Raw genomic sequence first — 25,422 nt, 5'->3', positions numbered from 1 at the left:
TAGGAAGTGCAGGGGAAACTTAAAGCTGCTGTTGTGTCTTCCTCAGCCTATCAGAGTTCCAAACTAATTTGGGCAGTAATTTTGGATTATTAAAAAAAAAAATCGACAATATAAAAATGGGCAAATATGAAGAGTTACCATCCATGCATCTTCTTCCACTTATCAGTGGTCGGGTCACGGAGGCGACAGGTCCAGGAGGGAAACCAAGACCTCCCTCTCCCCAGAGACACTCACCAGCTCCTCCTGGAGGATCAAGGTGTTCCCAGACCAGAGAGGATACATATGGTGCCTTCCAGCAGTACTGGGAAACGGTAACTTTCGAGTTCTTAGTCGTAAATTTCAATGGGAACGCTTCCTGAAGTGGGACATCTGACTCAGAGAGTGGATGCAACTCCAACTACGCCCAGTTAGGATAACAAGATGGTTTCTACTGACAACATTAGTAAGGAAACTCTGTGATTTTTACCGTTAATATTTGTTCTTTAAGTTGTTTTTCACATTTAATCACTCGTAAAACTACTTATTGTTAATGTGTATACAGATATGGATTAAATCATGTTCCGTGAGTGGAGTGCATATGTATTTAGTAAGATTACATATTCAGAAACTGTGAGAAAAATAAAGGCTTCGCTGCAGGGCGTCCATCTTGTCTCCCCCTCTCACTGAGCGGAACAAGCAGAACGCGGTAAAGTGGGAAACTACGTCACTCCGAATTCCGAGTTACAATTTCTGATGTAAACGTAACGCACCAATAATTCCTCCAGCCAGTTCTAGGTCCCAGTGAGACATTTCCGAAAAACCTCCGAAGGGAAGCATCCGGGAGGCATCCTGATCAGATGCCTGAACCACCTCAGCTGACTGCTTTCGATGAGAAGGAGCAGCGGCTCTACTCCGAGCTCTCCCCAGATGTCGGAGCTCCTCATCTTATCTCTAAGGCTGAGCCCAGCCACCCTATGAAAAATTACGACCACCCTCACAGCTGTTTCTTGCTTGTTTGTTTTACACCGGGACCTGTTAGTGACACGCCAAGTTGTTTCCTAACAGTGCTTTTTCCAACCAAAAACACCAGTCGTTTGGCTAGCTGTAATCCTAGCCTGGCCAAATATTTTTGTCTTTCCTCAATACTCCAAGCTCTATGACTGACGTCACAGCTGATAAAAAACTAACCAATGATAAATATTCGACAGAACATCCCTTTAAAGTTGACCAGACTACCCCTTTAACCTTTGCATTCCTAGTACAGATAAATGTGTTTTATTATCCTGGGACTCAGGAGGAAACAAGTCTTCAGCTGCCATGTAGTGTAGGAACAAAAGACTCCAGAGGTTTTCTCTGATTAGTCTGGTTAGTTCCTTATCAGCCCGTTTCTGTGGTTTAATCACTCATCATCAGTGAAATGATGCCACGGTTTTATTTTCCCCCGACATTCAGCTGAAACAGCCCTCAGAAGCAGGCAGAGACAGATGGGAGTGGGCTGCCCAGAAGGACTTTGATGACATAAAAAAGAAAAAAAAAAATCAATCTAGGACATTAGAACAGCTTATTAATCATTTTCAGTAAAGACTGCAGATAAAGAAAATGTCTCGGAAGCTGTTGTGTAAATGTCTGCATCTTTAAACACCCGTAAGCCTCAAAGGTGTGCAAAGTTTGGACCCAGCCAACGAGCCCGAGCTGGGGGTCCAGTCTGACGCCGGTTTGTTTCGACATACGCGGCATTAAATAATGCACCGTTACAGATGGTTCGCTTTCTGAACCCAGACTGCCGTCGGCTACAGCTCTCCATTCCTGGCAGAGAAATTGGGACTCGGTACGAGAGCGACCTCAACAACCACCGCGGCTGCTGTCTGTCAGCTCCACAGTCGTCCTGACCCTTTACCTGAGCAGACATTAGTCATTCCTGCAGTCATCAAGAAGGAATGTTGTCAGTGCAGTATGTTACAATCTGATTTAATTAAATATAACACCTTAAGCATCATGTCTGTCATATCTGCTCTAGGGAATTATTTCCTGTATTTTTTTTTATTATTTATTACTGTTGAAATGAGAAGGCAGCCAATACAGTTTTTACCCATGTATGTGCATGTCTGTTTATTACCAAAATATCTCATAAATGACTAAAGGAATTTTATTAGAACTCTCAGAAAGTAATCACTGGGTGTACATCTACAGCTGATTATTCTATGGAGGCAACCCAATTCAAGATTGCTGCCAGAGCTAACTGACTTTTGGAGAGACGAAAATGGCTCTAACGTGGTCAATTTTACAGATGTTTGGCTAAAATTTGGTGTGGTTGTAGCTCTGAGTCATTGACATCATACACTTAGAGCGAGAAATCTCGTGATACCACACAAAATGTCATTTTCAATGACAACTAAGTCATTTCTCAACACACACTAAGAAGATCTTAGATCTTAGTCTATTTTCATTTATATTTATATTTTATATTTTCATTCATATTAGACTGAGAAGTGTGAGGGGATTTAGCTTATTTGTTTTGTAGCTGATATGTTTTGTTAAAGGCAAAACATGACCCCGTAAGTGGAGAATATTTGTAATGTTTCAGGGTTCTTCGACGCATAGAAAAGTTCCAAGTAGGTGCGTTCCTGATTTTCTTAAGATTATAAACACATTCCAGCATTTTCTTCCCAAACTAGACCTTTTCCCAGAACGTCCCCAAAACACAGGCAGTGCTTCTCTCTCTGGAAAACAAAATACCTCACCGTACGTCTGTTTCAGTGACACTGGCTTTCTGCCTGGAAAACCAAGGATCATTGCTTGAATTCCCTTGGAAAATGTCTTTAAATAAACAGCCGGCGTTACCTTGAGGTCAATGAGACAATAACGGCAATCTAGAAAATCTTTGACGAAACACTTAATGGTGCCAATGCACCAGCTGCTGCCTGAAACGCCAACAATTAACCTTTTTTTTTTTTCCTCTAAAACCCCAGTAATAACTTGGGAATTACTTTGTAATAATCTACTGATAAAATGCTTTGATGCAAGATGATACAAAAAGTGTAAAGTTCAGGGAAAGAGGAAAAGTTTATTTTTCAAAAATGCTGGACATTTTTAGAAACGTTAGGATAATTGGTATGACATAAATTAAACATTATGTGATAAAATGTCAGACAATTCTTAAACTTAAACTGTGACTGTGGCAAATCCGTTAAAAATATCGAACTTCTACTTTAGTCATGTAAAGTCCAAGTGTCTGTGGCACATTTAAATGTTCCTATTGGGAAGTAAGTCTAAGCTATAGACCTCCATGGACCTTTTTTTAATATATTTCATCAATATATTTCATGTACGCTGGTTTTTGTATTCAGCCGCCATCTTGATAGGCAAACACAACAAAAAGGGGTCGACACAGTTCACTGATCTTGCTTCAAGCTAAGCTGTTCATCACAATTATGGTTGGGTTTTTTTTATTGTTTGTAATTTGATTTCACTAAGAGCTGGGCTGTGGGGTGCAGTCACAGGTGATGTAGATCGTCTCATGTTTGTGATAGTTATAGAACGGTCCGACCACCGCCGCATTGAAGATCTGCTATGGAAAGAGTCGTGTTTCCACAGCGTTGAATTAACAAGAATCGGACCCAAAGTAAATTGTAAACCCAGTCGTACTCTCCTCCCTCACCTAGCTGAGAGACTATAGGCTAATAGCAAATGCAGTACGTGAAAATATCAAATGAATCCCTCATGATTCATGTTATAGGTGTAAACGTTGGAAAAACGAGAGTTAATTTTCTCCCGAAGGTGCGTAAAGTCACATGCAAATATCAAAAAGCAGTAACAGCAGTGTTCAATTTAAATAGACTTCCATCCAGGCTTTACATTAGAATTTTGGTGTGGTATTATTTTGTACATAGAAAAAAAAAAAGCTTTGCCAGCCTCCGTGCCCTCCTTGAGCTCCCCTCAGTATGTCCTATGCCTGAATATTGGGTCGTGGACGCTCTGCCTTTAAAGGTTCTAAAGTTTCTCACACAAATGAACAGCAACAGGGCTCGTTAGCGGCATCCGCTAGTCATTCAAGATCAGTAGACAGAGCAGCGCACCTTTCCACGAACCAGAATTTAGTTGCTCGATGTTGTTCACCGTTTCTCGTTTCTAAGCTTACCTAATTAAGATGGCTGCACTTCCGGAGCACGCGTATACTTTGCTCTTTTGTGAAAGCTTTGTATAAAAAACAGTTTTTTGACACAAATAATATCTTATGAATAATTATAATGTGGAAAAGATTCGGGCTTCAGTGCAGTTAACTGCAGAAGTAAAAGGAACCACTAGTTAAATATCTATAAACAATAACTGAAACCTACTGAATAAGTTTGTGAAGCAACAGTCTGACTAATTGAGTATTGATGGGATTTCAGGGGGTTCATAAAGACACGGATTATCCTGAAGAGGTGAGTCACTTCAGTTGTGTGAGATCACGTGGTTTCCACTCGCTCGCTGTGTGGAATGAGTTTCAACGGGCTGGATTACCGGACAGGACGAACGTTCAGGGTGACTCAGTCCCCCCTGACCAGACTCTGGACAAACTGAAGATTTATGTTGGCAGGTTAAATTCAGATTTATGTCAGGGTTATTTAGCGCTGTGATTTTATTGTGACACCTTCGTGTTAAAGAAGCTCATGGATATGCTCTGAATAACGTTTATGTGACTCGCCTTTTTTTTGCATGGTGGTGGATTTTATTTTCTCTAAAAGATTTTTTTCCTGTCCACACATTCTAACAAAAACTCTAAAAATACCTACGGTGCTCCACTAGTTGGCAGTTGTGTCCACATTAAAAATAATAATGAAATACAAAGAAAGAAGACTCTTAGCATGGCAAAAGATTCTCCCAATAACTTGATTTAAAAAAAAAAAGAATACTTTGTCCAGTTTCCTCTCAGTAATAACCATTTCAGCACACGATCAAAGTTTGATGGTGACAGGATCAGGATAAAGAAAAATAGACCGGGGGAAAAAAAAAGAAGAAGGTATAATATAAACAGCTCCATATTTGTCGGTCTCTAGGGCACAAAACGAAAGTGCGCCATCATCGTTTCTAAAAAGTTCCATTTCTCCTGTCCACACGGACCCACCAGAAACAGAGGTTTTAAAAAAATGTCCACTTTGGAGAGCCTTTTTAAAATTAATTAATTAATCATCATACTTTTTCTTTCTTTTTTTTTTTAAATCAAAGTGGAAACTTTTACCAGTGACTCAAAGTTCACAGATGACATTTAAGTCCAGGTTGGAATTTACAAGAAGAGCTCAAAACCTTTAGTGTATGATGGTTATGAGTAAGCGTTAATTCACTCACGCATACGGCTACAATGAAATGAATTAGCACTTTAATATTCAAATTTATCTAACGAAAATAAATATTTTTTTCTTTATGCACTTTTATGTTTTGAAGTGTGTGAACAAATTATAAAAAAACCCACTAAGGTCTAATCTGACTTACAGAGAAGATAGATAGTTGGATCATATTCAAATGATCTTCTCTGTCCGGTAATCTGCGGCATTTTATTTTCTCATTTCCAGTGACAGACATGGAAATGCCATTTCAGAGAAAAAGTTTAATTTGAAGAGGGAATATTTCTGTCATGAAAACTTTCCATTTAATTTGAACCAAAATTATTATTATTATTACCCAAAACTCCAATCAGCAGCAGTTTTACAAAAATCTAAAATTAAAACTGGCCTAAAAATCTGCAGTCAGTGTATCTCTGAACAGTTAATCAGTTAATCTATGCTGAACAGAAATTAGCTTCCTTTAACTTTGCAAAAGAGAAACAAACAAAAAAATGTTTATAGTGTTGTTTGTTTCAGAGTTTTATCCTGTAAAGTGATGATCCTGCAGAGAAAACAAACCAAATCCAGCTGTTTACATACTGGAGCAGAGCTGTAAACAGCCACTAGTGAGCACACAGAAGCCTTTTCCATGGTGGCATGTAAACAGAGGGCGGGGGGGGGGTCCCTACACGGGAGTTTCATCTGACGCCTCAGTAAAACACCAGGTGGGTCCTTCTGCCATCTCCACATGTCAGAGAGTTTAGTGGACAGAGATGGGACAGACAGAGGAAGTGTCTGTTTCCTATTATTCACTGCTGAATACCTCCACCTTCCCCTTCTGGGCCAACGGTGTCATGTCCTACGAGTTCACACGCAAACCTGCTGATGCGCGAGAATAAAAGTGTCCGTTCGATACCGCCCGATGAAGAACGAAGCTTCGATCGTTCAGCCGTTTTCTGAAGAACAAACCAACTGATCAACACCAAGCGTCATAAAACCAGAGCTAGTGAATTCGGTTCACTTTACGGACTCGAGTTAATCTGACTTGTTCGCCGAAGTGATCATTTGAGTCGCTACCTCCCCCGCCCCGGTGAGCTTTTTAACCCGAATCTGTGACCTGACTTGTCCGACTCGTGGCATTTCCAGCGAGTTTCCAACTTGAATCGGCCACCGGGCTCATCTGGGCTCAGCATTTCTTGTGAGTTTTTTAACTCAACCAAGTTAACTCTTGTTAACGGGAAGCATTTGAAAATAATCTGACAAAAGAAAAAAAACAATTAAAAGATTGGCCGAATTTGTCAGGAACGGTCGTGCTAACTGACAAACACAAACAAAAACACATACGTGTCTGATGTTTTTCCCCCCAAAAGACCTGACCCTCTTAGAAAAACCTCACCCTCCATTTTGATTTCGGAGCCCTGAAACGCTCCGCACTTGCTGCTATCTGTGGCGAATGTACGGCTGACCTTGTGACCCGGTCAGCGGGGAGAAAGTTCTCACATGTGCGTTTGGCTGCTGGGCTCGAGCTGAAGAGGAAGAAAAAAAAAATAAAATAAGGGCCTGGAGGAGGAGGAGGACTGAGAGAGCGAAACATTCCTGAAGACAGAGACGGCGGCTGTGGAGTGTATCTTTATTTGGAGACACTGTTTTGCTACAGAGTGGACGGGGCGGGGGGAGCCTGAAGCCACATTCCCAGATGCGGAGATGCTTCAGACGCTTCGACGAGAAGACGTGGGGGGGACATGCATGTCGGAGCATGCACTCAGTCACGCATGGACACTGTACATATGTTCACACACGCTGTCATTGTTGCCTAAGAGCTACACAAAGCCTGCTCTGTCCCCCCCCCGCCCTGCCGCCCCCCAGCTGATGTGAGTCTCACGAGCCTCGCCGGATTCACCGGACCTCCTCCAAAAGTTACTGACCAACACCGACCTAGGATCGCCGTGCATATTCCCAAGTGTGCAGACGTTATCGGGATCGGAATTGTTTCCGGGATCAGATATGGGATGGTGCTGGTCCTCTCTGAACCCCCGTCAAACAGATAAAGTTGGGTTCTCTCCGGGAGTGGTCGGAGCCGGTAAAGGGGGCTTCGGCAGCGGTTCAGGCAGAAGGTGGGACCTAATTAAACACACGCATGCCAGTGGGCAGGACTGGGTTTCCTCTGTTGGCAAATATCAACTGCTAGACTTGTGGTTTTTATGACTGATCTGGGGGAATTTTTCCAGACAACCTGGGGGTTTTCCCTCCGAAACCCAAAAACCGAATTAAACCGATCCGGCAGAACGCCACAAATCACGCCTTAATATGGGAAATATCAGACTGATTCTGATTTCACACCTGAGAGGGCTGCGGATTCAAAGCCAATGAGCATCAGCAGCTTTCAGGCGATCAGAGGTGAGTAAGAAGTCCCGGCACAATCACACGTCCTCCGATGCAGAACCTGAATCGATCCTGAGTTCTGTTCTGTTCCATTCCAATCAGCTCTCAGCTCTTCGGGTCAACGCCGGCGAGTCGATGACACGGACCGTATGATGACCAACACCGTCATAAAGTGATTGACTCGGCCCTGTTGTCCTGATTAAAGTTTAATAATCTGAACATGATTTTGGCTATTATATTTGGACTGTGTGTGTGTGTGTGTTGGGGTGGGGGTGGGGGATTTAAAAGGACAGTTAAGGTTAGGGGGGGTCAAACACAGTACTCTAGGTACTCCGGTTTCCTCCCACAGACCAAAAACATCTATGTTAGGTTCATCGTGTGAAGTGATGTAAAATGTAAAGCCCTGAAGTTTGTATTTTGCCGGAGTTCAGAGCCTAGAACTGATGTACAGGGTAAACAGCAGGTTGTGTAGAACACGTGATGAGATGACCCCAGGAACTCCAGGAGACCCGGAAGGGAGTGCGGTCTGTGTAGTTCGGGAGTGTGATCCGCCTGGATGCAGAATGCCGATACACAACTCCATATTAGGGATGGAAGATTACTGGAGAAGACACCGTCCAGGGTGGGGTCAAGAACTGATAGAAAATACATCGAACGAGAAGTTGTTTTTCAGACGTAGGCTGAGCTCTGAACTCTGGTAAGCGTCTCCTTTTAGCGCTAAAAGTAAATAAATCTTGCTTGAACTTTAAAGTGAACTCTTCAGCTGTCTTCTTGACTCCCTGACTCTGTGCATCTCTCCGATCTCGTGTGAGGACTTAAAGGTGGATTTTCGGGTTTTGGTGTGTTTCATTGTTATCCTCAAAAATCGGTAACTCTAAATTGTCCCGAGGTGTGAGTGAGACTGTGAATCTTTGTTTGTCTCATTTGTCTTTACGTGTCCCTGTGATGGACTTGCAACCTGTCCAGGATGTCCCACCCGCCACTCGCAGTGACTGCTGGAGATAGGCACCAGCTCCTCCTGTGACCCGGGAAGGAGAAGCGGGTAAAGAAAATGTCTGGAAAGAAGGCCTTTATCTAGTTTTATTAAACTTTTCATGTTGTTCTCCAAGTATTCTCTGAGCTAACAGGAAGTGCAAATGTTGTGTTTTATTTATTTTTTTGTTTTTTAAACCCTTACAGTCTGCGACTCTTTTTCCTCTGCGTGTTGTCGTTAATTCAATAAACGAGTAAAAGCCTAGCCACCTTCCTTAAAAGGATCGCACACCGCCCTCCGCCTCTGATGCCACAGTTTGAAGCAGAAACCTCCTATGCTGAGAAATGATGGCGTTACAGTTACATCTTGAATCAGATTGACTCCAAACACCTGGCTAGGCGCTGGAAGCTCAACGAGGCGACTGCACCATCCCGACCTGCGGCGGAGGACTCCCCGCACCACCACCCTCCATGCCCCCCAAACGTTCTGGGCTCTGCTGCTTCGTATTGAGCCCATCTGACTCCGCCGGGAGGAGCGTCAAGGAAACGAAGTGGCTCTCTGTGATTTAGTGCTTACAGCGGTTGCCCTGGTTACACAGAGACATAATCGCAAACTAATTCCGATTTCGGAGAAACAATCAGGCCGCAATAAGAGAACCTTTGAGGGCAAGCGACATGACGTCGCCTTCATCTGCCTCCAGATGAACAGAGGAAACTAGAGCTGCAGCGACACAATATTCCATCCATGTGAAAGCCCTGTAGGGGTGAGTTGGTGGGGGGGTGGGGGACGTGCCTTCCCCCAGCTGGCCCCCGAGCAGCCCCCAGCTGCAGAGTCTTCTTCCCTGCAGAACTTTCCGGGGAGTCCAGATTTGTTCTGGAAGCGTCATGTGTCAACCAGACGGTGATGAAAAAAAAAAAAAAAAAACAACCTCCGTCCGATGGGAACTGGACTGTCGGACTGTCTGAACACCCACAACACAAAGGGGACGGTCCGGTTTGGACGGAACTCCAAACCGACTTGCAGGGAGCCGGCTCCCTTTTTAAAAAGGTCACCGGGGGGCATGAGTGGTGGCGGTTTGTCCCAGGTACATCACACGGCGTTACTGCTCACACAGTTGGTTCTGCTTTCAACCGGGTGTTCGTGCGGCTTCACCTGTCCACGTGTCAGGTTGACAGGTGAAGCAGGTACGTCCTAAAATAAAGGTAAGTACTGAAGAGAAATAGAGGAAAACGAGTTCCTCAACTGCCTTTATCAGCTGTATCAAGCCCATGCCATACCATGAATGGTTTATTGTTGCTGCACGCAGTTAAAGCCATCTCCAGCTACACATCGAAAACTACTGACATCACCTGAGGGAAATGCTCTCCGGCCCTCTGGAATGGGCGGAGCCTCGGATCTACATGAGTGGACACTTCCTTTGTTCAGGGCTTCTGCTTCCGGCTTCTTCCTTAAGATGTGGTCGACAGAAGTACCAGCGCTGGTTCTTGTGTTAATTCTCTGCCTTATTAGAATAAATAGTTAAACTTTAGCTCGTTTGTAGCGTCATCCTTAGAAGGGTAAATTGTCCGAGTTGTCCCTCCCCCTGAGGTAAAAAGGACCGGAAGTGAGCTAGGGCGGCTCTTTTGACTTCACGGTTGTCGCAGCGATCAGACGCCGCGGCAAACGGCGACACAAGGACGCCCAGGTTCCGGTTGGCTGAGGAGGACCCTACGGTGGCTGACGGGTGTAAACACGCGAACAATGCAGTCCAAAACACGCGAACACACACAAAAAAAAAAAAAACGATGCAATAGAAGCAAGAAATTAAAAAAAACACACACAACCGATAAAACAAATGCAAAGGAATAATGCTGCGAGTAACGGAAAAAAAATAAATAAAAAACACTAAAAACCTCGAAAAACGACTCCGCTGGAGCACAAACATACAATACCCAACTTTGAGCCCTCCTAATGATCTGGGTTCTGTGGTGTCGGAACACTGTTAGGAGTATAAGTACACGGGCTCAGTACTGGACGGATACCCGAAATGCGTACATAGGTACTTCTTCCAGTACACACCCAAACATGGACAAGAAGAACTGGCAGAGAGAGAGAAATTCAAGGATTTAACCCAAAAAACAATGAGCCCTGTCGTACAAATTTGTTAGGAAGGAATAATTTCATTTGTGTGTGTGTGAGTCTGAGAAGGTGATGGTTTAGGTTTAAACGACCTGAATGAGGCCAAACGTGAGGCTGGATTAGAGGAGCTGAGCTCAGAAGAGCCGTGGCCACGCCGCTGACAGCTTCGAACACCGCAGGGAGGCCGAATAATTACTTTCCGGCGGACGGCGTGGAGCCGCTGATTGGCTGACGTTGTTTTGCCGGTGGTGGCCTCTCGGCGCCGTTTCGGGTCAGTATCGTCCACCGACTCGGCGGGGCCACACCACGGAGCCCAGCAGGCGCAAAGACACGAGCCATTGTCGCACTTTTTTTGTCTCCTACCGGATGGACGGCGAGCGCTACTGAGCCCAAACTCTGTGGCGAAGCGTCGTCAGACGAGTTGGGGGGGGGTGCTTTGAAACTGTTGTTGTCGTCGCCGTGGAAACGCAAAGCCCCGCCAGGAAGCTTCTGACACTGATGATCACACAGAAGCTTGCTTCATACCCGAGGCCAGGCTTTTCAAGGAGTGAAAAGAACTATCAGGATAATAACAGCTTCATTTAATTGAATTTATAAAACTACACTTAAATTTTCTCTTAATTTAGGAAAACTACAAAGATGTGGCCCTTGTCAGAATGTTTTTGAAGGCTAGTGTCACACTGTTTTGTATTCTGCCACTTATGTTTAAAATTCTTTTAAATGTGGATCAAAACATGATAAAATTAAAAGTAAGTTTTGAGGATTAGAGTCAGCTGCTACCACATCAAATTTTAGCTCAATATCTGAAAAAGTGACTGAGCTAGAGCCATAGATATGAGATATTTTGCTAACAGACAAACAAAGTTGACTTTGACAGTTAAGGCTGAAGTTTTCAGCAAAAACCTTGCACAATGAGTAGCACTTGGAGTATGTGTTGTGAATGACTCTCAACTATCACTACCCCACATTTTAGCTCAATATCTGAAAAACTGACTAACAGTCTTATAAGTGTTTGGTTCAAAAGCAACTTCGCAGCAATACTGAGCTAAGGTTCATTAGCATATGTTAGCATCATGAGCTCCAAATGCTTGTTAGCATTGCAGCAACACTGAGTCTAAAGTTTGTTAGCATCTGTTAGCATCATGAGCTCTAAAAGCTTGTTAGCATCACAGAAACACTGAGCCTAAACTCCGTTAGCATATGTTAGCATCATGAGCTCCACAAACTTGTTAGCATCCAGCAACACTGACCCTAAAGTTTGTTAGCATGTGAACTTCATAAGCTTGTTAGCTTGTCAGCAAACTTGAGCCTAAAGTCTGTTAGCATACGTTAGCATCATGAGCTCCCGGTCATACAGAAGGAAGACTGTCACAGCAGTATTATTTTACTGAAGGAAGGGCGAGTTTTCATCAGTCCAACTTCTGTTTTTTCCCCAAAAAGAATAATTTCTTTTTTAAATTTTATTTTAAGTGTCAAAGCAGCGTGAAGTACTGTTCTGTGTTGAAAAGGAGTGGTTCAGTTTTCTTCGAACAATGAAGCTGTTTGGAGAACAGAAACACAATGCTTTGTTGACGGTGGCAGCCACATTCCCCCCCACGGCTCTCTGAGACAGACGCAGATCAGACTCCGGTCATGATTCATTCTGATCCTCAAGGTCGAGCAGCTCAGCAACCTGATGGAGCAACTGTGAAAAACAACAAGAAATGACGCACCCCATAACCGGGGAAAAGCAGAAGTAGGTTTTAATAAGCTTTTGGTTTCACCAACGCTTTTTTTATGTGCCATCCTTCACATGTTCCATATGTGGGCGACAGATAATGCGCTGATGGGGGGGTGTAGTATTTCTTGAAAAATCATCTTATGTTTAGAAATGACATTTTGTTTGTTTTGGGTAAATCTTGAAAATGCAGGTATTTGCAATCTCACCTAATATTGTCAGATCTTGCGCAGTCTGTTTGTGCTCAGAATATGTGTTGGGGATGACTCTCAGCTATGACCACACCAAATTGTTAAACTGAGTGACTTGGAGCCATTTTTGTGTTTGCTAAGACTCATTAGCTGTGGCGGCCATCTAAAACAGAGCAGACTCCGAAAGTTAATCAGTTGTAGATGTATATCCAATGATTACTTTCTAAGAGTTTTATTAAAATCCGTCCAGTGGTTCGCAAGATATTTTGCTAACAGACAAACAGATCTGGCTTCAATGATTAACAGCAAAGTTTTAGACAAAGATCTTGCACGATCAGTCAGCCCTTGGAGTATGTGTTGGTGATGACTCTCAGCTACTACCACAACAAAATTTCACTCAATGTCTGTAAAACTGTGCGAGTTAGAGCCATTTTTGTGTTTAGTCGTTTAAGTTGGCTGTGGCAGCCATCTTGAATCAGGTTGACTTCAAACGTCAATCAGTTGTAAATGTTCACTCACTAGGTATTTTCTGAGAGTATCATTAAAATCCGTCCAGCGGTTCTTGAACTATTTTGCTAACAGACACACAAACGCGCAGGGACGCAGGCAAAAGCATTACCAAACCCTGCCCTCCCCCGTTTTCTGACTAAGCTCCTGTCACTGACTGACTCGTGCCGTCAGAGAACAGGAAACCAGCACTGACCCAACAAGAAAAAAAAAAAAAAAAAAAAAAAACCCAGCGGTTTCGCCACTTCGTTGCTGCGCACATTTCACTTTTCACCGCTTGTCTCTGGACCGTTTCGCAGAGGAGCGGCAGAAAGTGACAGAAGCGGTAGATCTGAGTCCAACGCGGGCTGCGGCGCTGTTCGGCTGTTTCCTAAAACGGCCGAACTGATCGAGTGGAGCCAAACAAAAACAACACTTCAGCCTGCAGAGGTTAAAAGCAGCCAATGGCCAATGCTATAAGACTTGGGCTTCTTGGGCTTTGGCAAAAAGCCAAAAAAAAAAAAAAAAAGTTGCAGATACAGCCAGGGCAAAATCTGGTTCATCTGCGCAGCTGGAGTTCCACCAGGCGATGCCAGAAATGACTGCTGATGCTCTCTGCTCCGAGCTGAGGGTCCTGCTCCTGTACTGGTCTGGGACAGTCTTCTCTCCTAAAGGCTGAGGCAGGGAGGGGGACACCAAACTCTTTCTGTCTCATCCCATCCTGTCCTGTCTTGTCCCATCCCATCCTGTCCCCTTTCAGACCAGATAAGGGGACCTACATGAACCCACACCTACAATACAATAAAACTGAAGTCTTGTTGACACTTCCTCACTGTTCATATCTCGTCATGCCTCAGTGCAACACCACAACCCCCCCCATTCCTTAGGGTGGAGATGTGCAGATAAAAATGGCATCTCTGGGTGGTGTCACAGGCCTCTCCCGACTGCTCTCGTGACAGATCTAAACAAGCCCAACTCAGAGACCCATGCGTGGGACTTCCAGCAGAGCTCTGGGGGGACTGGTTTGTGGGCTGAGGGGGTGGATNGTTGGGATGGGGTTAGACCTGAGCAAATCCCTGGAATGTGCGAGAGGAATGAGGAAGCCGCCCAGTCCAGACGGACTGGGTTAGATAAGAACAGCGCGAAAAAGCTGTTTAGTATCGCATCACTTCGAGAGCTGCGCATGCGCCCTTGAGCCAACGCCAAGAACTAAAAGTCACTGATACGAAAAGTCTTCAAAAAGTCCAACAGGACGCCTTACCTCCAGAACCTGAACGTAGGTGGAGGGGAACCAGCCCCGGACTCCATCCTTCTCCCCCTCCCACCATCCTCCGGGCGGAACCTGGACCACCTTAATGATCTCCCCGGCCTCGAAGTCCAGTCCCTGCTGGTGCTGGTCCCCGCTGAAGGGGTACAAACTTCTGCAGTACGATCCGGACATCACCGGTTCGGAACTTCCCGCGAAGCGCTCAAAAGTCGGCCAGAGACGGACTCACCGTGTGGCCCCCTCGCCGCGCTCAACGAACCGGGGAGGCGAGGAGGGGTCGGGTCAGAAAAAAAAAACGGGTCCAACTGGTCCCCGAACGGGTTTTTCTCGTCCAGCTGCTTGCTTGTGTCGGGACCATCCCCCTCCACCGATACTCCCAGCCTGTGTGCCTGAGCGCTCCGACTCAGGCTGCTTCACTCGGCCGGGAAAGCTGCAGGGGAAAAAAAAGAGACGACAAACGGAAGTTAGGTTCCAGCGCCTTCAAAGTAAAAGCACGACGATTGAGCGAACGTTTTTGGGTTCATGTCCTTGAAGCACGTTTGTTATGTGCTTACCTGGACCATACTTTGATGTTATTTTGCATCTATTTCAACACTGACATATTTTTTTAAATAAAATATATAAATAATAATATTTATGTTCCTATTACATCATACATTTAGTGTTAAAAGAAAAATATGAATATCTTTAATTTGAAAGAGCTTCATGAGCTTTGTTGACGACCGTGTCCCTCATGGTGTCCTGCATGGGATCAGGTTGAGAAAACAATGGATTCCGACATAGTTCACAAACCAAAGCAACAATAATTTTAGTGACCTCCGATTGGCAGAACCGGGTGTCATTACCCCAGACATGAATAACAATCTTACTGTGTTTAATCTTAGCCTTAGTCAGCAGTTTCAGGTAGGGTTTGATGTCTCCTGCTCTGGGCCCTGAATCCATTTAACTATGGTCGCTGGAGTCCATGGTGCCATGTTTCGGACCATGGAGCTGCCAATGACCAGGATCTGCTTCACACGTCAGCTCACCGCTCCAACTGGAGTGAGAGTTTGGTTGCTATGGTTGGTAATAAATCAGACTTGTTTCCACTAAGGGTTGCCCTTCGTCCTTCAATCTGTTCCAAACTTTTAGGAGCAGCCAAGCAACGGAGGGTCTCATGTTCACATTGTTGCTTTTTGTGGGCGAAGAGCAGCACCTTCAAGCCTGAGGCCTTGGTCCCCAGAGCCCTGCTCTTCACGTAAATGTTCCTCTTCGTGGAAACGGTATCCTCTGATGTCGGTGGGCTCTCTCAGCGAGACAACGCCACAAGGAGAGTTTAGGGAACAGTCCAACCAGTTTGAGGCGTTGACTCGGTCCCCCGAACTCTCCAGCTCTCCGTCCAGTTAAGCACCTGTGGAAAGTTCCGGAAAAAACTTGTCAAATCCCAAGTCCCACTTGTTCTCTTTCCCGAGAACCTTGAAGGCTCTGCTGCTGCTTGTTCGGTGCCAGACACACCAAGCACCAAACACTTCAAAGAATTCAGGTGGTCATAATGTTATGACAGATTGGTGTGCAATCATGTGAAAACTAACAAGTTACAGTAAACCACCAAATGCTGGCACAAGAACACGTTCAAGCACAGCTGAGGGTGTGCTGATGTTTATTTTTTCAAACAGATTTAGCAGTTTCTGTTGGGCTGGTAGTTCACCTTTTATTTTGAAAGATATGACCGGAAATGGCAACTTCAACTATGGGAAACTTTACACTGATAAAAGCTGCTCTTTAAATCCCACTGATTTCATTTTAGCACGTCAAAGTTAAACTACTTGAACTTAGTTTTTTAACTGTTGAGTTTTATGGCTTCCATTAGAGTTCATTTATGTATTTAATCTTCCATGTTGGTCCCATGTACAGCTTATTTTGTTAATATTGTTCAACGTGAGTATAATAAAGGGACTTATTTTATGTGTAAAGGAAGATAATCACAGTAAAAGCGCAATTATGATGTTTTAAAGCAGGTTTAGTAAAACAGGGAGAGTTTAAAACTGTAAAAAAAAAAAAACACCTTTAGTTTAAATGAAGAGCTGGTAGTTGGAGCCAAATGATGTCTCAATAGGAGCAGGAATTTTGGCCCAAACGGCACAGAAAGTTCCTTCGTGAAGTTCCTCATTTGCACGGTTGCCTGGTACATGAGTGTGACGCATCAGTGTTTACTCTGAGCCGTCAGGAAACACACTGCTCCAACATCTGGAGCTCTGTTATCCACAGAGTTATCGCCTCCCCCTGGGATCAGCCAAGTCTTGCTGTGCTCACTAGAAGTGTTTAAATATATATACATATTAAAGGAAAATCAGCTATTTGCAAAGAAAGAAAAAAAAGCAAGACAAACGAGCTAAAAAGATGCATTCACAAAGTTATGTGTGAGGAAAATAAAACGTTTAAATGTACAGTTTGTGGCAGTAATCTGCCCCTGTGCTGCTATGAAGCCTGCGTACCTGGGGCGGGAGGGTCAGGGGGTGCTAAAAGGGTCAAATGTGTACAGGACAGGAAGTGTGTAAAAATCCCACTTCCTGTCAGGGATCAGCTCTGATCGGACTCTGTTCCCTGTCACCGAATGGAGCTGAGTTTTCCCAGAGCAGGTCCTGGTGAAAAAACAGCTCTCTGCTGCATCCTGCTGGTTCTTCTTCTTCTTCTTTTGTCGAGTTGTTCTCTTTAGATCGGGGGATTCAAACTCAGAAACCCAAGGGGGCCAAATTGGAAAACTTGTTCCTAGCCAGGGGCCGGTCTCAATCATAAAATACCTAAATTAACCCTGGTTTTAGATGTAATATGTTAAATCATTCACATAAAAAGAGCAATTTGCCTTTTCCCCAGTTACATATTAGATAGAGTTTAGAACAAACAGAGTTTAATGAACTTCTTATGACTTTTTCTCCATTAAAACAGCTGAAAAGCATTCAGCAACAATCCAACCATACAGCTGCTAACATTTAACTTTGAAACAAGAAGAAAACAGAAAAAGACAGCATACACTGAAGCAGACTCGCTGTCACGCTGATGCAGGTTAACTCAGGTCAGATATTTGATGTCGTTTCTTCGCTGCAGGTTGATCAACGAGAGTTTGAATCGGTCCGATTTCCTCTTCTCTGTCGCCCTTTCCACATCAAAGTCAAAAAATCTGGACAAACTGAAATTTCTCGGCTTCAAGGTAAGACACCTTTTCAGGGACGTGGGGCTGTCCTGTGACGCGCTGTACTTCCCTATTGGAAATAGTCCATAAATTGAAGGCTTTGCATTCCTTGAAGGAACCCATATCACCCACTGCCTTTTATGCCAGAGACTGATGACAGGATCATCTTATTTTTACTTTTAAGGTTTGACGTTTAAAATTACGGTCGAACCGTAAAAGTAATGTTATACCTAATCTCATGCAATATTGACAGATGTTGCGCTCAGAGTACCGGCTGAGGATGACTCTCAGCTACTATGGCACACAATTTTAGCTCATTATCTGTAAAATTGACTGAGTTATAGCCAGCATTGTGTTTCCTAAGGTCAGCTTGCTGTGGCGGTCCATTTGAATTGGGTTGCCTCCAAAAGGTAATCAATCATAGATGTACATCCAGTGACTACTTTCTGAAAATCTTACTAAAATCTGACCAGTGGTTCAAGAGATAATTTGCAAACAGACAAGCAGGGTCGGCTCTAACAATTAATACTGAGATTTTAAACAAGGAACTTGTGCAATGCAGCAGCATTTGACATATGTGCTCAGCTACAGCCACACCAAACGTGAGCTCCATATCTGTAGATCTGACGGAATTATAGTTCTTTTGTGTTTTTTAAGGCCAGTTGGCTGTGGCAGCCAACTTGACTTGGGTTAGCACCAAAACCTAATCGCTTGTAGATGTCCATCCAATGATTATTTCCTGAACGTTTCATTTAAATCCGTCCAGTGGTTCACAAGATATTTTGCTAACAGACAAACGGAGTTGGGATCAGTCTCAGCTGCTTCCACACCACATTTTAGCTCAGCATCTTTAATGTGGTTGGGTTATTTTGTTTTTTACAGGCAATGTGTGGTGGCCTCTTCTAAAAGTTAATTCCTTGTAGATGTAAGCCCAGTGATTACTACTTATCTACATCTGATTAATTGTTTGATTTAGTCCAATTCAAAATGGCTGACTTTAGAAAACACAAGAATGGTTATGTTGCTGGCAAAATGAAGACCAAAAAAATATATACGTTTTAGTCCATTTGTTTTCAAATTGTCACATCTCTTAGCCTATTTTCCATTATTTTGGCTTCGAAAGAGCCATCTTGACGCTTAATGCTTACAGTGTTTGTTTACCCACAGTGCTCTTCTTCGTTGTCATGGGTTACCAAAGATTAGACTGAAGTAGCTCCGATGTATGCAGTTTTAGCATTATATATTCACACAAATCAGTTTGGTGGCAGATTTGTGTGTGTATATGGGTGGGAGTGGGGGGGGGGGGGGCAAAACAAACAAACAAAAAAAGAAACACAAACAAACTGCACGTCTATGGGTTCCCCTGGTGTCCCATAGACTAAAGGGGATAACCTGAGTAATTGTTAAATAGCCCCACGGCCAGGTTCCAGTCACGCGACCAACATGTCGCGACCATGTTGTCATGACAACCACAAATAAGCAGCAAAAGCGGCAGTTTGTCGGAGCCCCTCCCCCCCACATCTCCCCCTTTCTATTTTGCCAAGTTCTAACGCTCCGTTTCAAACCGAAATAAAAACCCAGTTCCAACAGAACCGGACTCAGAACCGTCATGTCGGACATATCGGAGGAGCTGGACGAGGACCGCAGTAAGCTCGGGGTGAGTCAGAGGTTCAGAACCGGGCTTCGGAACCAGCTCTGAGTTGACTGACATGGTGTGTGTGTGTGTGTGTTTAACTGGACCAGGAGTACGAAGGAGGCAGGAACGAGGCCGGAGAGAGACACGGAACCGGGAGAGCTGTTCTGCCGAACGGAGATACTTACCAGGGACAGTACGAGAACGGAAAGAGACACGGACAGGTGGGTTCGGACTGTCCTGGTCCTGGTCCTGGTTCTAGTTCTGGTTGGCCCCCGAAGGCAGGCGATAATGTTTTTGGTTTTTTTTTCCCCCTTGTGTGAGTGAGTGTTCTGTTAGCAAAATATCTCATGAACCACTAGCTGAACTTCAATGAAATTTGCAGAAAGTCATCTAATTAGCTCATCCCAATTCAAGATGGCCGCCACAGAGACGTGACCTCAGAACAGCAGAATGGCTCCAGCTCCATTTGGACAGATGTTGACTTCAAATCCAGTGTGCTAGTAGCTGAGACTGATCCCCAGCTCATATGTCCAGCACTAACAGAACTGCTCAGAACTGTAGCATTACCCGTTTGTGTCTGTTAGCAAAATATCTCCTAAACCACTGGACCGATTTGAATTAAACTCTCAGGAAATAATAATGTTTTGTCCCTCTACGAGTGATTAACCTTCCGGAGTCAGCCTGAAACTTAATGGCCAACAGAAACACGCCTATAACTCAGTTTAGCAGATTAAAAGTTGATGATGGTAGCTGAGAGTCATTCCCAGCTCATTCTCTGAGCGGCGTCTCACGAGACAGTGTGAGATCGGTGCATAATGACGCGTTCGAGGTTCGACCTACAAGTCCACGCCTCTGCGTCTCCTCGGCATAAGGTGAGCTCAGGCTGCCAGGCCTTTAGGTCAACACAGAGTTCAGACCACAGCACGCTTTGGTTTACCGTTTCATCCCCTTGGAGAAAACTTGGGTCTAAATAACACGTCTGCGTGTCCATTATTGTGATTACCGCGTCACCTTTTTGTGTTTCACAGGGGACATATTGCTTTAAAAACGGAGCCAGATACGTTGGAAACTTCGACCAGAACAGGAAACACGGACAGGGAACCTTCTACTATCCAGACGGATCTAAATATGAAGGTACCGCCCGTCTGCTTCGGAACTAGACTCGTTTATTGACCTAGAAAACAAAGTTATGCATGTTATAAGTTGTAAAATTCGTCTATTTTCTGATGGACTCCTGAGGAGAGTTCAGCAGTGTGACAGCTGGGGGAAAATAAACAAGGGCTGTAAACGTTTTGCAGGATGTTTCATGGCTGTTCCCCCTCGATGACTCTCAGACAGCCACACGAAGTTAAAAAACTGGATTTGACAACAAAACTCTAACCTGTGGGAACTGATCATGTGACCTGATCCAGAACTGGGTCAGTCATGGACAAAAAAAAAAAGAACAGCTCCAACTCAGATTATAAATATGTCACCGCCTTTCTTTAATTCATTCAATGTGCTTTCTGATGGAGCTGTAGGAAATCAATATGGTCTCCTGTTGACACTTAAAAAAAAAAAATTGCACTATAATAATTAAGAAGAGCGAGTTCAGCCTCCTTAAGCTTCCAGTCACTCAGGAAGTAGAGGTTCATCCTGTAACCGGAGGGTTGTCAGTTTGCTTCGTCTGTCTTAGCTTTTGTGTCTTTGGGCAAGGACACAAAAGCCTCCCCTGCCTACTGGTGGCGGTCAGAGGGTTCGGTGGCGCCAGTGTAATGGCAGCTGTAGCTACAATGTAGCTTACCGCCATCAGTGTGTGATTGGGTGGATGACTGATTGTGATGTGAAGCACTTTGGGGGTCCTTGGACACTAGCTAAAGCCATGCAGGCCATATCAATATAAATTCATGTCTGTCCCGAAGAGACATGTCCAGTCCTGACAGTGGACGTGTTTGTCGTCTGGTTCTCAGGGTCCTGGGTGGAGAACGTGAGACAGGGTCACGGTGTCTACACCTACCCCAACGGGGACACGTATGACGGAGAATGGCTGCACCAGCTGAGGTAAATGCTGCACAGCAACACATGTCAGATGGTAGTCCTTGTTTGGGCTCGGGGGGGGGGAAGACTTTGGATATGGCGACTCGCAGTTCAGACACGAGACAAATGTTTTTAAATGACCAGATGGCCACAACGATAAAAACCTTAGTAAGTAGTAGGTTCTACTATGAATCACTTCATCAGGTTTGAATCGTTCCGTCTGTTGTCTGGTTTGACAAAACCTGCAGCTCCTCTCGGGGATAACGTGTCCCGCTGCTGTGATATTGTGGTTTTAGGGAACCCGAAATGTAGACCTCGGGGCAGAGGGATTACACTGAACAGAAACTTTAACAAGAAGGCATTAAAATGCTGACATGGCAGGAAAGAAAAATCAACATTCCCAAACCTATGGAACGAATCAGCAGACATGGGGTACAGAGAGCAGGTAGCAGGGTCTGACGACTGGTCTCCAGTCCAGGTCCTGGAGGACCACTATCCTACATGTTGTAGTTGTTTCTCTGCTCTTCAGCAGGTCTTCAAGTCCTGCAGCAGCCTGTTAATTACTCAGTCATTCAAACCAGGTGTGTCAAAGCAGAGAAACGACTAATAGTCCCACCAGGACCAGGACTGGACACCGCTGCTTTCCCTGATCCTGGGCTGTCATTTATAACAGCAGATTGTGTTAATTGAAAGTGAAGAACATAAAAACCTTGGTTTAAATCCTGTGGCGAGCCCATTAAGAGCTGCTTTGCTGCCCCAGAACAGAACCCAGCCTCCTCCATGTTCCTCTGTAGGTTCAGGGTTCTTTTCTTTGTAGGTTTCAGATTTGGCTCTGTGAACACAGAGCTGATGGGACTTGTTGCCAAATAGCTCCTGTTTTGTCTCATCTGTCCAAAGGACATTCTCTCAGATGTTTTGTGGCTTCTCAATATGTATTTTGGCAAATTCAAGTCTTGCTTTTTTAATGATTAGGTGTCCTCCTCTGTCATCTTAACTTAAGCCCACAGTGACTGACACTGATGACCTTTGACCTTGGAGTTCACCTCTGGGCTCTTTGGTCGCCATCACATTATCCATCTCCTTAATTTGTCATCAGTTGTCCTCTTGTCTCCAGTCCTGTGGACCTTAAACCTCTGAATAATCTGAGCAGCTGTAGTCACAGGTAGTGATGGACCAACTGAACCGCTTGCCTCAGCCTGCCAGAAGTCACATGATCCATGACGGACGAAGCCTCGCTCCAGGTGCAGACCTGACTCTGGTTCACCTGCAGGTCTGCCTCACTGAACTTAACCCCAGACAGGCAGGAGTTCATCAGGAGGGGGAAAAAAAGGGACAAGAAGCTGAAACAAATCTCTGAACTTTTGACTGTTATCCACCCTTATGTGAAAACTTTAAAATTAAATGAATAATTAAATATGTTAAAGCAGGGGTGGGCAACCCTGGTCCTCGAGGGCCACTATCCTGCACGTTTTACTTGTTTCTCTGCTCCAACACACCTGATGTGAATCAGTGGGTGATTATCAGGCTTCTGCAGAACATGAAGAGGTAATTTAACCACTGACCTTTTGGTGGGTTTTTCTTTCTTTCTTTAACAAAAAGCTCCAAACGAATTTGTGTGCGTAGTTTTTCCACGCATAGCTTTTCCATTTTGGGGTTTTCTTTTGTCTAACAAATGGCAACATGGTGGAATCTGTCACGCGCGTGTGTGTGTGTGTTTTTTGCGGACCTGATGTTAGATCCAAATCATTTCAGAAGCCGAATGTCTCACCGTGTGTCGTGTGCTCTCCAGGCACGGTCAGGGCGTTTACGTCTACAGTGAGACTGGAGCAAAGTACCGGGGATCCTGGGCGAACGGCAACATGGAGTCAGCCGGAGAGTACGTCTACACCAACTACAGCTTCCAGGGCGGCTTCGTCAACAACAGCGTACGTTTTTGCGCTCGCCTCCTGTCTGCATTCCGGCCTGACGGCGGCGTTAAAGCTGCGGGAATGATCCACTCTTTGAAGCTCTGAAACAGTTTGTCACAGGAAACGAATTTGAACAAACCTGAGTTTTATTCCATCAATTAGAGCTCAGGGATGAAATCCCTCTGACTGTTAAACAAACAGAAGATCAGTCCTTAAAGCAGTGCTGGGTTTATAATGCTAATATTGAAATATTGTGACAATGCACAGCTTGTGTTTTGCAGCCTCGGGGGCCCGGGAAGTTCGTGTTTGACATCGGCTGTGAGCAGCACGGAGAGTACGTCCAATCAGAGCAGGTAACTCAACGTGAAGTCTCATTAATTGCCTAGAGAACTACGCCTCGCACTGCTGCTTGAAACGGAAGAAATGACCAGGCTGTCTGAAGAAACGCTGATTCCGGCTTGGTCGTCAGCAGACGATGTGCTGGTAACAAAACTCTGACATAACTTGCAGCTGCCAAACGGAGAGCCGAGCCACGAGAATGCTCCGAAGCCTACTTATCCAGGATCCAGGGAGGATTATTTCACCTTGGGGGCTCCAGGAGCCACAGAGGAGGTGCTGCTGAGAATGAGGATGATGATGATGATGATGATGATGATGATGATGCTGTGCCTCCTACCTGTAGTGTAGACTGATCGGTCACATCAGTGTGCTGCATCTTCCCTTCCTTCCTGCTGCTTTTGAACACCAACATGAACAGACAGTGTTCAGATACTGTGTGCTCAGACTGTCTCCTGATCCTTCTTTTCCCCACAGTTTGTATGTTTTGCTTTTTGTGCATGATGACAACGGTCATCTTCATCTGTTGGTGACGGACCTGCAGCTTGTTTCCTCGGGGTTAGCGTCACCGACAGTGAACCTGCTGTCTGTGAGGATCTCTGACAGACGTTCTGCATGTCTGCATCCTGGCGTGCTGCACTAAGGGTCAGGGGTTACGCGTTAGTATCTTCACGACTGAGTCAAAAGTCTTCTTCTGTTCTTTTTTTTTTTTTTAGGTCGCTGAGGGGGAGTGGGGGGAGTCGGCTTCCACTGGCGCCCCCAAGTGGTTTCCCAAATGCATCATCAGCCTGAGCCCCGCCTGACACCTGGATTAAAAGGGGAAATGAAAGTTAAGTTTAGATTTCTTTTGTTAGTTGAGATCAGCCGATTTTCTTTAGAGGAGACGCTGCCCCCTTCTGGCAAACTCGTGAAGCTGCCCATAAGAACCTAACCATAAGAAATAAAGTAACTAAATCTGTGCAAAAATAAAAGCTGATCCAAACATAGACGTGTTCTTCCTCTCTGCTCTCTTTGTATTTACATGACTGGGAATTTTATAAAAGGATCTCAACCAGCTAATATGGAATTTGTGAGTATAACAGTGTAACATTAATAGTTTTATTTTCTCATGTAAATGAGAAAATAATAGACAAACTAAATCCTTAGACCAACATCTGAAAATATTTATATATATATATATATATATATATATATATTACTGTACATAAGTAAGTATATTGCTGCCATTAGCAAAAATAAGATGTCATACCATGTCACTGTTTATTGTCAAAACCACAAAATCACAAACATTTTCCACATTATTACCATGTAACAAATACTTTTAATGACATGACAATACATTCAGACTTCAAAATTTTTTGTTTTTAAGTTTTTATATGAAGCCAGAACATAAAATATATCCTGTGAAATGGTTAAAACAAACACTTTTCACAATATATTGTTAATGTTTTTTTCTTTTTTCGATGAAGTGGTAATAAAGGAAGGATTATTATTATATACAAATACACTTAAGTAACATAAATGATATAAAGAAAATGAACACATTTAAAAACACGTGTTTTAAGTCATTTCCTGTCTTGCAGCAGCTCTGTTTTCATGTTTTATTATGTATTTATATCTAAGTGAGTGTAGTGATCGAAAGTCATTTCAGTGCCTTATTTTGAAGGGTACCACGACCGGAAGTTGTTCCGTTGTTCCGTGTTTATGTCTATGGTTGGAACTTGCTCTGTCAGATTGCGAGGCAACAGAGGAACTTTAGGTTAAGGAATTAACCCCGGTTCTCTGAAACATGAGTGAGGTATCTCACTATGGGACACGCCCCTGCGCCTGTCCCCCAGAAGCTCTATTACATTACGCCAGTCCTGACTGGCCGACAGAAGTGACGTCAGCTCCAGGAGGAGGGCTTCCTCCCAGCATAAATGCCTGACGTCACGCAAGTGAT

General features: G+C 44.3%; 2 protein-coding genes across 3 annotated transcripts in view; one reads left to right on the top strand and one right to left on the bottom strand.

The window, feature by feature from the left end:
* Positions 1 to 14,847, bottom strand: part of gas7b (growth arrest-specific 7b) — a 64,492-nt gene extending 49,645 nt beyond the window's left edge. Inside the window, exon 1 of the mRNA XM_017416218.3 lies at positions 14,411 to 14,847. Within this exon, the coding sequence (XP_017271707.1) occupies positions 14,411 to 14,590 (180 nt within the window). The 5' untranslated portion in view covers positions 14,591 to 14,847. The remainder of the gene's footprint in view (positions 1 to 14,410) is intronic.
* A 4,235-nt stretch (positions 14,848 to 19,082) lies between these two features.
* On the top strand, positions 19,083 to 24,466 carry rsph1 (radial spoke head component 1). Of its 2 annotated transcripts, none has more exons than XM_037980615.1 (7): positions 19,083 to 19,242; positions 19,329 to 19,442; positions 20,250 to 20,355; positions 21,171 to 21,261; positions 23,027 to 23,162; positions 23,426 to 23,497; positions 23,655 to 24,183. In XM_037980615.1, the coding sequence occupies exons 1-7, from the start codon at positions 19,195 to 19,197 to the stop codon at positions 23,829 to 23,831; spliced, it is 744 nt and encodes a 247-aa protein (XP_037836543.1). In that variant the 5' UTR covers positions 19,083 to 19,194; the 3' UTR covers positions 23,832 to 24,183. The 2 variants fall into 2 exon arrangements, with proteins under 2 accessions (XP_037836543.1, XP_017271597.1); XM_017416108.3 differs by lacking the exon at positions 23,655 to 24,183 and adding an exon at positions 24,197 to 24,466 and having other exon boundaries at positions 19,085 to 19,242.
* The last annotated feature ends 956 nt before the right edge of the window (positions 24,467 to 25,422 follow it).

The sequence above is a fragment of the Kryptolebias marmoratus genome, linkage group LG17 (genome assembly GCF_001649575.2).
Source record: "Kryptolebias marmoratus isolate JLee-2015 linkage group LG17, ASM164957v2, whole genome shotgun sequence".
Taxonomy (NCBI): Eukaryota; Metazoa; Chordata; class Actinopteri; order Cyprinodontiformes; family Rivulidae; genus Kryptolebias; species Kryptolebias marmoratus.
This window is presented reverse-complemented; position numbering and strand designations above follow the sequence as displayed.

Bases quoted from the DNA above. Each gene is read 5' to 3' on its own strand.
- rsph1 (XM_037980615.1), top strand. From the start codon at position 19,195: ATGTCGGACATATCGGAGGAGCTGGACGAGGACCGCAGTAAGCTCGGG. The intron at 23,163-23,425 runs GTACGTTTTTGC...TGTGTTTTGCAG, and splicing joins GCGGCTTCGTCAACAACAGC to CCTCGGGGGCCCGGGAAGTT. The intron at 23,498-23,654 runs GTAACTCAACGT...CATAACTTGCAG, and splicing joins AGTACGTCCAATCAGAGCAG to CTGCCAAACGGAGAGCCGAG.